The 13,030-nt window shown below is 37.3% G+C and overlaps 1 protein-coding gene across 1 annotated transcript; it reads left to right on the forward strand.

Annotated features, from left to right (window-relative positions):
• Positions 1 to 10,947: 10,947 nt before the first annotated feature.
• On the forward strand, positions 10,948 to 12,633 carry LOC116327949 (granzyme G-like). Its single transcript, XM_031749652.2, has 5 exons — positions 10,948 to 11,051; positions 11,175 to 11,334; positions 11,582 to 11,714; positions 11,898 to 12,125; positions 12,221 to 12,633. Exons 1-5 carry the CDS (start codon positions 10,994 to 10,996, stop codon positions 12,383 to 12,385), a joined length of 744 nt encoding a protein of 247 aa, XP_031605512.1. The 5' UTR covers positions 10,948 to 10,993; the 3' UTR covers positions 12,386 to 12,633.
• Positions 12,634 to 13,030: the final 397 nt, after the last annotated feature.

Genomic DNA, 13,030 nt, shown 5'->3' on the forward strand with positions numbered 1-13,030 from the left:
CAGTCCAAACCTCAGACACTGCTTGTCTCTCCATGTGTTCCTAAATTTCAGTTCAGTTCTGGAAATTATATGACTTACATTTTCAAAAAACTAGGTCATGGAAGGAGGTGCTTTGTCATAAGCTGTGTATTCTCAGGGAAACCTCTGTGCCTTTCTGACTGCCCATGAGTGTGAGCTAGGAGCAAAGGAGTCACTGTGGAACAATAAATGAGGTGCCATGACATCCGAGTTTCAGAGGTGAAGGTCTAAAAGGTCCTGTGATTGTCCAGTTAAATATTGACTACAGATCACTGAATCAGGCCATTCTACCTTCTGATCATCTACTACTGAAAATATACTGTCTGAGAATGAGTCAAAGGCCAATGTTTGTTTGGTTATTAAATCTCAGGAAGTGGTTTATAATAAAAGTTGACACTATGTGTGAACTGCATAGTAGGTTTTTATGAACTGCTTTCTGTTGCAGCATGACATATACTATTGCTATAGATTACTGTAGCTTCTCTGACTCTGAGTTCGGTTATACCAGGAAAGAAGTGCTCTCTGGGATGTGGTGTTGCTGTATAATGGTTATTGACGAGCAGTTCTGACAGCATACTTCATGGAAAATAAGAATGAATGAGCAAAAGACCAAAATTACTTAAACAACTGTAGATGTTATTAATTTTCCACTTCCTCAAAGTTAGCTCTTACATGTGCTGAATCTGCATTTATTAGAGTTTTTTGAAAGTGCAGTTATGCATTTTTTTTAAAAGATGTAAACTGAACCCCTCTCTTTTTCTCTAAAAACCAAGTCCTGACAGCTCACTCATCTTTTCCACAGGTTAAACCGTTCAAGAAGCTAAATGGTCCTGCAGAAAAAGTAGATACTTAATTAATTTTTTTGTTATTACTTTGACCTTTTTGATTTTTCACAAGATGCAAGATGCTTTTCAGCCTCCAAAAACAAGATTGCAGTACAATATTAAATACACTTTATATTGTGCACATGATGAACTGCTTTAAATATCTAATCACCCAAGTAAATCAATGCATTTAGGCATACATGATTAAAAATAAATGCTGAAGTTCAAACTAAGTATCAGTGATTAGTGATTTGGGTGACTTTGAATGGGGTATGGTTGTTGGTGCCACATGGACCGGTCTGAGTATTTTAGAAACTGCTGATCTACACAAATTTTCCAAAAGAACCACATCCAAAATTCACAGGAAATGGTCCAAAAAAACGAATTTCCAGTAACCAACAGCTTTGTGGGCTAAAATACCAGGACAGATGAGAATGGCCAGGCTGTTTTGAGCTGATAGGAAGGCAACAGTGACGCAAATGACTACTTGTTACAACCAAAGTATGCAGAAGAGCATCTCTGAATGCATGACATGTTTGAAGCAGATGGGCTAATGGAGGATCAATCCAGGTGCCACTCCTGTTAGATAAGATCGGGAAAATGACGCTATAATTTCCACAGGATCATCAAAATTGCATAATGAAAGATTGGAAAACACCACAGACTATAGTTTCTGACGACAACAAAATAAAATGATGTGACCAAGATAAAAACTATTTTATTTTGTAAATATGATAATTAGGGGTGCAACGGATCACGGTTTATCCGAAATCCGAACCGATCCCACTCCACGGTTCGGTACGCACGTGATCCGAAGATTCGAAAAAGAAAAAAAAGTATGTGTATGGTGCGCGTCGTCAGTCTGTCAAGCGGTAGCGCTAGCGGTCCAAGTAGCGGAGCAGAGGAGTTTGCGGCATTTAAGCAGCCCTTTGCTGCCCAGTCCGACCGGGCTAAAGCTAAAAGCTAATGGGGTGTTTAGCTGCAGACGGGAGGCCGTCGTCTGTTGTGCAAAACAAGGTTTAAACTGTGATGAACGTGCTTGAGCCACGCTATGATATCCCGTTGCGCGTCCACTTCAGTGACAAGATCGTTCCAAGCATGTATGAGCAGGAGAAGTTTAAAGTTATGGCTGAACTGTCCCAGGCATCTTCTGTTGCTCCAACTACAAATGGGTGGAGCTCCAGGGCAACGGAAAGCCACGTGACCGTGACCGTGACCGCTCGTTATATCACAGCGGAGAGGTAGATACAAAGCCCTGCACTGCCCTATAGATTACATTAGATTAGATGAAACTTTATTTATTTCTCGGGTGGGTACCTCCGGGAAATTCAGTTTCCAGGAGCACAGCACCCACAGAAGTTGCAGAATGTGAGCAGAAATATACAATGTTTACACATATATAAATACAGAGTATACAAAAGGGATAAATAGAATAAATAGGAATAAGAATACAAGGGAACGGCACATTTCAAGTATTGTGAGTCTATTGCACCGTTGGATATTAACAAAAACTATTGCACAGTGAAAAGGCACTACAGCTTACTTGTTCCCCCCTCCTCTGTCCCCATTTCCCCTCCAGCGAGGAGTTAAACAGTTTGATGGCGTGTGGGACAAAGGACTTTTTAAGTCTGCTGGTCCTTGACTTTGGGAGAAGCAACCTGTCACTGAACAGACTCCTCTGGTTGTTTATGGCCATATGCAGATGATGCAGAGGCTGCCCAGCATGGTCCATAATGTCCATATTGCACCTTAATTTGTTTTTATATAAGTGCGTGGAATGAGTCTTCAGTTGAATGTTTTTAATAGGCAAAAATACTTAAATAAGTAAACGCAGTAGAATTTTTGTCTTTTTTTTTTCTATTTTTGCTGATCCGAAAATTGATCCGATCCGTGACTTTAAAACCGTGATCCGATCCGAACCGTGAGATTTTTGATCCGTTGCACCCCTAATGATAATACATGCGAATTCACTGTGTAATTGTGTAACTGTATTTACAGCGTCCTCCTGAAATGCGCCAAAAACATTGAGAGTAACATCCTCCTCTCTGCCCCTTAATGCTCTCTGGTAGCTATGGTAATGTGTAAATATTTCTTTCAAAATAAGACACACACCTACAACACGGGAAAAGACCCAGGGAAACTGAATTAACCATAAAACCCCTGAAAACCATAAGTTTCACACCCGAGCCTCAAATCTCTTGGCCTGTACTGGTCCGTGGCCCGCGGGTTGGGGACCGCTGTGATAGAGGATCTTTGGAATGGGAGCTTCAGATCATGGATGTGCAACCAACAAATCTGCAGTAACAGTATGTTGCTATGTCAATGTGGACCAAAAGTTTTGATGAATGTTTTCAGGATTTCATTGAATCTGTGACATGAAGAATTATAGCAGCTCTGAAGGCAAAAAGGGTTCTGACCCAGTGCCAACAAAGTGTACTTAATAAAGAAGATGGTGAATGTATTTAGCGATATCTTATAGCTATATACTATAATCATTTCAAACTTCAAAAACAAATGTTTTGAAAGGAGGTCAGAGCATTTTAAATTCTTCTATAATTGCTTTTGCATTCATCCTCATGCTTTATTTTGCAGTCTGTTGTACGAGATTATGAGTGGCCTGTAATATGAAAAGTCTCAGACCTTGAAAAGAATACTACACTGTTAGGAGGCAGACATATGGGATATGAGTCATTGTGACAAACAAGGAACTGTTAAAAGAAATGAAACCTAAGAAGTACAAGGTGAAACACGCTATAATAATATGTCTGAACTTGTGCTCTAAACAGTATGTCATGTGACTCCTTTCATGTCATGATAGGTCTAAGTGTAGTCATATTACTTGTAAAATATGGATACTTGTCTTTCCCTCTGACCCATTTTCCTGACAGCCTCTAGACCATCAACAGTCATGTAAACAATCCCACAAAGGTGAAATTTTCCACTGTTTTTTTTAATACTTCATCATTCTTCCTCATACTTTCTGATGTTTGTCTCTCTGTCTTTTCTCATTTCTTGTTGAACTATTATTCTAAATGGGTTTGATCTACTTAGCCAAATGGAATCACAGCTAGGTCAGTAAAAGGCAGGTGTGACATTGATATATTAAAGCTATTAAGTGAGTAACCGAGCCAGTGATGTCACACCAAATCATAAAGAAACAGTGTAATGCCAGGTCTGCTGTAATACAGCACAACAAAACAGCAAAAGAAAGTTTTGAATTCATGGAAATTAATAAAAGATCAATTAAATGACCTTTGTTTTACAGTTTTCATCTTGAGATTACAGTGTTGAGAGGCTTTTTATAGCATTACCAGCTCAGTTCAGTCAAATGTAAATCATAGAGAAATCAGAGTACATTGGTAATAGTGTGGGTGGTCCAGGAGTGAAAACAAATTGTGTCACCATTTCTTTCTGAAAAACACAAAAAAGGAGATGCAAAGACTTGTTCAGGCACAAATGCACATAATAACACACTCATGCACCTCTCGTGTCTGATCACAGCTGTCAGGAATAGTCAGATAAGAAGTGCTCATCTGTTTTCTCCATTGCAAATTTTCATTTAATGACAAACACAGACTGTCTGCCTCTTCTTCCACCTCAGGGCAGACCACTCTAAAGATACATACTCTATTGTTCTCACTCTCATCCTCTTTATCCATATCCTCTGTGTCCACCATTAATTCAAATGCCTGCAGATACTGACATTTTATTCTTGCAGCTGAATACTGAATGCCAAATACTCAGAATACCAGTTTCGTTTATCCTCTGTGGGAGCAATCTACTCAAGGCCTCCTGTGTAAAAACGAAATCTGGGGAATCGGGCAAAGAGAAACCTGGCCCTAATAAAAGACATCCACAGTGCAGGTATTCCTGCTTTGCACAAACAGGTGATAGTAGTCTTTCTTTAAAAATAGCTTTATGAAATCCTCACATTGCAAAACAAAATTAATAGATGTTGGGAGTAGAGGAAGAATTCAAGGATTTTGGCCTCATATTTTCACAGAAGAAATCAAACACGTGTCAATAGCAGCTTTCAAATAACGTAACACTAACTTCAATCTGTTTCCCTGATCTAAAACCATGTTATCATTTACCAGTGTAACCACTGTGGCTTATTTTAGTGTAACTATCTTAAATCTAAATGTAAACTTACTTTAATTTACTTTACTTTATTGATTTATATCGCACTTTTCACAGGATAAAAACTTGTCATTGTGAGGACACGCACACACAAAACAGACGGAATCAGAAGCAGAATGGAAAACAAATCTTAAAAAGACTATAGAGAAGGGATAATAGTGGTCAGAGGACAAAAATCTAAGAGGTTTTCTGTCAGCCTACTGGTTAATGAATCTGCCTATGTGGTAAGAATGACTCTTCCCATTCTAACTTTAAAATTTCTATTAAAAGAATTGATAAAAGGAAAAGAGAGAGAAACTCTGCAAATGAGCCTTCACAAAAATAAAGGTGAATCCTGAACTCAGCAGTCTAAACACAGCAGATCATGACCCAGTGTGACATTGTCAGACCAAACCAGTCCTAACTTCCAACATCTGGCACTTCGATCATTTCACCCAGCCATAACGGGGGTAACAGGAAAGTCTAAATATCAGCTTTCCATTCCTATTAATTACATCTGACCCTTACTTTGCCCTCTTTGAAGAGGGCTGATGTATTAGTCTTATGGTGGCTACTTTTAGACCTCTTTTGCACCACCATGAAAGCCTAGACAACACTCTTTCACTGGTGTGTTTATGTTTCCACGCTTTTTGACTGACATGCACCTCTTTCAGAGGTGTTCACTCTATTCAGATCACCAGATCTGTCTGCTCAGACAGACAGACTGATGGGGAGATACTGTGCTCTGCAAATGTATTCTGTGCATGCATGCATGCATGCATGCATGCATATGTGTCTGAGGGACAGCGAAGAAGTTCTCACTCTGTTGTATGTGTTGGTACCCAGAGACATTTTACATCTCAGGCAGATGTTAAATTATGTAAATAGTTAAATAAAAAAGTGTTTTTGCTTCGTGTGTCTTTCCTGATGAAAAACTTAAACTTTTCTTTTTTCTTTTTTTTAGGTGATGTTAATAGCACGCACAAATCTCCGAGGAAGCCTAAGAAGAGGAATAAGTAGTGTTCTTTTTTTGAATCTGTCTAAAAACCCCAAATCCAAACACAAAAGTGTTTATGGAACTATTCATCTACTTTTCAATGAGTTCAGTTAGTCAAACTTGGTTGGAATTACATTCAAAGAACTTTCAAGAACTTTAACTTTATTTCATTCTGCACTGTGAAGGCCAAACATCAAAGTGAAGTAACATTCACCAAAATACACTTTTTCTGGAGTGTGTTTAAGTTAAAAAGCAGCTCTGTTTTAATGCAATATATAGGTAACATTAACTAGCTTGATATATGACTGCTTTTGTGTGTGAGAAAGGAAAGACTGATGTATCCAGGAATAAGAGGAATACCTTCTCTACTTGACATGCTTTATCTAAGAACATGAAGATAAAGAGGCCATCATACTCATGAGATCATGTTTGGTAATTACAACGTCGTTTACACCTCCTCCCTTTTGACAAGTTCTCTTGAAATGCCTGATAAATAGCACAACTTACAACTTGGAAGCTTTTAGCTCGCAGTATCACTTTTCTTGCAAAAAAAAAAAAAAAAAGGTGGCTCAACTGTTTTGTTGGAATTCCCATCTTCTCGTTATACTGGTTTAAATCTGATACATCTAAATATGAATTCCATGTCGAGAGCGGATAGACAGCATATGTTTTTCAGATTGAAATGGTCCAAGAAGAACAGAAAAACACGATAGAGCTGACATAATTTATGCGTTCAAGGCTCAGTTAAATGCTTCGTCTCTTTGCTCACTCTTTTTTGTGGGCTGTGTTATTTGAATAGAGGCTCACTTTCAGCAGGAGACACCAGTGTGTGTGTGTGTGTGTGTGTGTGTGTGTGTGTGTGTGTGTGTGTGTGTGTGTGTGTGCGTGTGTGTTTGTGAGGTAATCAATCAATAATTACATATATTCTGCCTCGTCATGCTTTCACAGCGTACTTTTAGTCCTTCTACATCCACAGTAACTAAGTGTGGTCTTACTTGTGTGTAACTGAGACCCCAAAAAACAGCCCAACAAAGCATAGCCTTATAGCAATAGAGCAAAGAAGCACCAAATGTGCTCAGGAGCTGATGCCTGAGAATTACAGCTCGTTCTTTATGAGCTGTTAAACAAGCAGAAGCGAGGTAAATCGGCAGAGGATCACAGGTCTGAATCATAGGATCTAATATCTCCCGAAGCTTCGGTCAGTGCGGTAAGACTAACTGTCAGATGACACATGCAAGCCAAAGTTTGCATCAGAGAATGTTAGTCTGTGGTGGGAAAGTGAACTTTCTTATATATATTTTTTTATATCTAATGTGTCCAGCACACACACAAACACATGATTTCATTTCAAAGGCTGTGCACATAAAAGTCCTTAGCTTGCCACTGAGATTGTAGTGTGATAGGAAAAACATATTTTCTTGCGTTTCACTGCAGTACCATCATATGCGCACATGATATATAAATATTTATTCTGCATGGACATGCTTAAGCCTTTCTCTTATCTCAAAAGTCATTTTCAGGGCTCTCCTTTTGAATGTGCTGTGTTATATGGAAAGCACATATGAGTCTTGCGGGGAAGGTTATAAACTATGGTTTGTATAGATCTCTCTATGACTAATCACAGCACTAAAGCAGTTACATTAAGAAAAGAGGGAAATGGTTTGCAGTGACTTGTGTGCCAATCAGCTAAAAGTGTATTCATCTTTGGAAAAAATCACTTTAACAAAAAATAGAAAAATCATAAAGAATTAAAGTTAACTTAAAGAGAACATGTCAAAGTCAAAGTGAGTACAGTCTGACTTGGACAAAAAAAATGCTTTATATAAACTATATGTGCACCTGAGAATGCTTTTTATTCTCACTCTTCTTTCACATCCTCCCTGGGCCTTACCCGCCAGCTGTCTATTTGTGTAGCATTAGTTTTCCATCTGCAAAAACTCTGCAAAAGCTCAGAACACATTAAAATGAGTATGTGACTTTCATTCAAAATCATTTATGCAGGCTCAAAACCAACAGCTGATGCTCTCGTCAGAAACTTTTACAAGACTTTCTCACCTCGTAGCAAGCTGATTCTTTGCAATGCAACAACCTGACGTAGCCCACCTCTAGGCATTACATTTAAAACACATTTAATATTTATTTTCATAATTCACATAATTATCCTAAAATCTTATTAAATACAAAGACCTGTGTAATTTAGCAGTTTGCAGTAAGGCCTCTTCAGTTTAGCATTAACAAATAGGAAAATGCAGCTCTATATCTTATCTCTTCATCATGAGAGAGGAAACTTGAACTACAGATTGCATCTCAAGCAGAGTAACCACTTCTACATGTGACTCATTTGTTCTGTTGTTTGAGATTAAAAATGAGTGTCAACATAAAGACTTCAAAATGACTAGCAATGTAGACTAGATCGAATGGGCTGTTAGAAAACTGGCACAATTAATTTCTGTGCGAATTTGGAGATTAAAACTCTTCTGTTATGGTAATGAAACTTCAGTCGTTTTACTGATGCCTCACTCTGTGCCATTAAATATCAAAAACAATCAAGTAGTTCAAAATTAGTTGAGCAAATTATGGGTGTCCTTTCCATTGTTAGATTGGGCTGTGTAGGTTCTTTGTCATCTAGGCCATCCGGCTCTCAGATGCGAGGTAAAACGTCTTCAAGAACCTACACAGAGGTCTAGCTGTCTTCAGCTTTTACTGTTGTGTTGCATTGTGCTCATCTATTGTCTGTGAAGTTGTGGACGTGAGAAAACACACGTTCTAAACCCTCACTACCATTTGTAGTCTATGGTTTCAAAGTAGCCAGAACTAGAACCTAAGAGCACAAAACTCAAATCTTTTCTTTGTTTTTTTTTTTGTTCTTTAATGACAGGAAACAAAGGAAAGTTATTCAGAACTCATGTGGTATAATTTACAAGACGTAAAAATAGTAAATAAATAAATCCACAACTTATTGCACACAAAGGTATGCTGTAAAACCTGTGACTTTTTTGTTTAAAGGTCAGTGACACATAATTCCAAGTAGTTTAGTCAAGTGTGCATGTTTTACCAGGAATGTGCTTATTTTTAACACCTTTGCACCTCACTGGTTAAGATATATTCTCATTAAACTATAAAACTACTGTCTTTATTTGGATAGCAAGCTACCAGCTTCATTTGCATGTGCTGGACCACATGTCACTGAACAAATCTCAGGTCGTCCATACGTCCGTCCATCCCTCTTCTTGTTCCCAGTTGTTATAATTTCTTTGGACTGTGGATGTCAAACAGGCAAGTGCAAACTCTAAACATAAATGTGAGGCCAACACTTCTTGCTATGAGGTGACTGTGATGGAGCCACCTTGAAGAAAAGAGACTTTTTTTTTTAATAAAGTGTAACATGAGTCTAAATTTAACTAAAGAAAGATTAATATGTAAGCACAAACATGAGAAAGTTAATGCTGGAATGAATGGTGAGTGGAGTCAGTGTCACACTGGTATGGGTCTCAGGCCATAAATTTCTATTCTCATATGTGATTTCAGTTAAATCCACAGTTTGATCTATTTTGACTGTTCTAGGAATGTCTGTTTCCCTGTCCTTTCATTTTATTGTTGTCCCTTTCCTTTCTTCTTAATAAACATGTAATTTGCACTTTGATTGATGGTTGCTATTACATTCCCTCTTTCCTTGCTGCTATGTCCAATGGCTAAACCAGCCAGTCCTCTCAGCCCCGTGGTCCTCATAAAAGAGACGGGCTAACGGTAAAGGCCCTGTTCTACCAAGCAAGTTCCTCTTCGCATCTCCTCCTGTGATTCCCATTACTGCCCTGGACTCCAGGAGCTCACATCCCAAAACCTGTTCACTCATTTCCTTCTCATCTTCCCACATCTTCTCTTTTTTCCCAACACATTAAAACCTTTTTGTGCATCATTCAAAACAATGACAATAACATTTATGGCCAAGATATAAGACGGACATACTTGAGTCTAGACTGAGGAAGTGATGTTACAGACTTGTCAGCACAATGTGGTCAGTAAGCTGCATACTTTTAGGCTTGACTACACTGTGAAAAAGAAAGTATTTATAATTATTGCTGTTTTAATCTTTTCAAATCCGTTTGTTGCTGAAGTTTATTCTGATGTTTGATACTGAATCATTTACTTGAAGGACCAAGTGCATTTTCTGTATCTGTTAAACCCACATGCTATAAATAGACACACAAAGTGCATTTTACATATATAAAACATACATTTATCTTATAAAGTGTGACATTCTTCACTATGCTGGCTTACAAAAATACTTCTGCTAGCTGATCTCCTTTCCTCTTGCACGCTATGCTACTCGTTCATTCCTCTGGAAGCTCAAGGGTCACATTTCAGTTCAAGTTCCACGGACCACACTTTCAAACAAATCCTATTTTTATGCACTTTCTTATGACATGATAACAGATTATAGAATCTATAATTGATCTATATCAATTATAGATCACTACACTGATGTTATTCATACACAAGCTCCATTTAACTCAATTACAAGTTAACCTGTGGTCACATACGTACTTATGAGGTGATTTTCTTGAATTCGAGTTTATGGAAATGAGAACTCAGGTGAAATTATTTGTGATAGAAAGTTAATAAAAGTCTTGACTTGAAAAAGCTACAAAATAAAGTAACAAGTTATAACTAATTAAGAAACTTTACCTGTTTTTTGCAATACATTCCCACCACAGTCATAGTTTGCTTCAGCTAAAATGAGTCACCTTAAATACTTACAATGCAAAATGCATGCCCTACATCAATATGACACAATATATTTACATTAATTATTGAATTACACATTGTATAAAAGCTCATCTGTTCTCTTATGAAAATACAACTTTTCTCAGGTTCTTGAGATGTTAAACAGCGTGGTTCAAAGCCACATTATTTGCATATGGCAATTACTCAGATACGTCCTCCTCTCACTGATACAAGGAAGTATTTAAAGACAGAAACTGTGAATGATCTGTGCCACTGCTCTTCAGTAACTAAGCTGAACTGTCACCTCACCATGTCTGTCCACTGTATACTGGCTATACTCATCCTTGTGCTGACTCTTGATGATCAAGGTATGTGATGTTTATAACTTATTTTTTTCTATTTGGATCATTACCGACACGAGGGCTTGCATTTCACAGACAATGCATGATGATGGATCTATTTAACTGGGTATTTTTCTTTTCTTCTCCCAGTTTACTCGGGGAAGATCATTGGAGGCCATGAGGCTGTGCCACATAGCAGGCCATACATGGTGCTTTTGGAGAGGAACATGCCAGATGGTAAAAAAAAGTACTGTGGTGGCTTCCTTCTGAATGAGGATTTTGTGATGACTGCTGCCCACTGTCACGCCAAGTGAGTTTAACCAATGTATTTACTTATCAGCTGAGATGACACCAAAGTCTGGGTCCCTGACAGAATTTTTATCCATAATAAAACTAAGAAGACGCATTGAAAATTTCAAAACACATTAATAAATAATATCTATTATGTCATTAGTAATGTTTGTTTTGTGAATACAATACCCTGACAGAAACAGTAATCATTTCATTCAGAAATAATATTTTCACGTTTTTTTTTTGTGTGTTTTTTTTTATTTCAGGTCATACGTAGTCTTACTAGGAGCTCACAATGTGAATTCAAACAGTGAAATACAACGCATATTTGTAGAACAAGCATTTCCACATAAACAGTTCAACGCAACTTCTTTTGTGAATGATGTAATGCTTTTGAAGGTAAGAATATCATCACACAGAAAATACACATTAATTTACTGTTAGCATTTTTTGTTTATGAAAAAAAATATTTACCATATTATGTAATTATATTGAGAATTTTTTAAGTTAATCTGCACTGAAAGAAAACAACAACAACCCCATATTTTAATTTTCATGTATATATCTTTCTCTTTTCTAAAGTTGAGGACCAAGGCAAAGTTCAACGAGAATGTGACAGCTATTCCTCTGGCGAGCCATGACAGTGGTACTTTGCCAAAATCTTGTATACTCTCTGGCTGGGGGCGAACAGACAAAAATAATAACTATATGTCTCCCAAACTCATGGAAACCACTGTTACACTGATTGACAATAAAGAATGTACTATGGAAAACTTCTACTGCTCTCAGGGAGACACGGGTCCAGCTGAGGTACATACATTTCTTTAAATATCATGTGGACAATCAAACTTTATGGTAATAACTCCATTATTCACTTTAAGCACTGTGTGTGTATATACTTTCAGGGAGACTCTGGTGGTCCATTGGTGTGTGAAGATGGAAAGGCATTTGGGGTGGTGTCCAGCGCAGTCACACACTCAGCTGGCCCAGATATCTATAGATACTCGAAGATTCCTGACTCTAGAAACTGGATTTTTTCAACCATTGGAAATGCCATGATAAAGATGTAATGCTTGTGAAAGCAGGTTGTTTAAACCATAAAATTTGGTTTCACTGTTTGTGATCAAAAACTGATCATTGCAATGCTAATGTGAGTTTGGTTTTGTTGGCTTTGGGGGGATTTAGATAGAATATAGTTTACTGCAGGGAAAAAAGAGAAAAAAAAGTTACATTTGCACACAGATTAATTTATGACTTGAAATCTAAATTTTTTTCAAATACCATATATTAAACATTAAATTCTGGCATTCTCTCAGCATGTGTGTGTGGTGTAATCTTTTTTTTTTATTTATTTAATTAATTCAAATAAAAAGACAACACTGCCTCCTTGTGTAAAACAGGTACTATTACATTACAGAAAAGGCTCACCACTCATTTCTTGAATTCAGGGTTATAAATGCCTTTTCATTTATGGGTTTTAAAACTAATTGACTATGCAAGACCAATAGCTTTATTTTATAAGTAACTGACAAAGTGGACAAGTGACACTAATAACATATGCTGTTATTTCCAATTCAAACTCACAATATTTTGGCATTTAATACATTTAATTATCAAATAAAGTAATTTATTAGTACTCCAGAGTTGGTTAAAGTAAATTAAATTAATTCCATTAGATTTATTTTTTGTGTAGTAGAACTGAAGTGTCCTTGAAT

Source organism: Oreochromis aureus, linkage group 23 (genome assembly GCF_013358895.1).
Source record: "Oreochromis aureus strain Israel breed Guangdong linkage group 23, ZZ_aureus, whole genome shotgun sequence".
Lineage (NCBI taxonomy): Eukaryota > Metazoa > Chordata > Actinopteri > Cichliformes > Cichlidae > Oreochromis > Oreochromis aureus.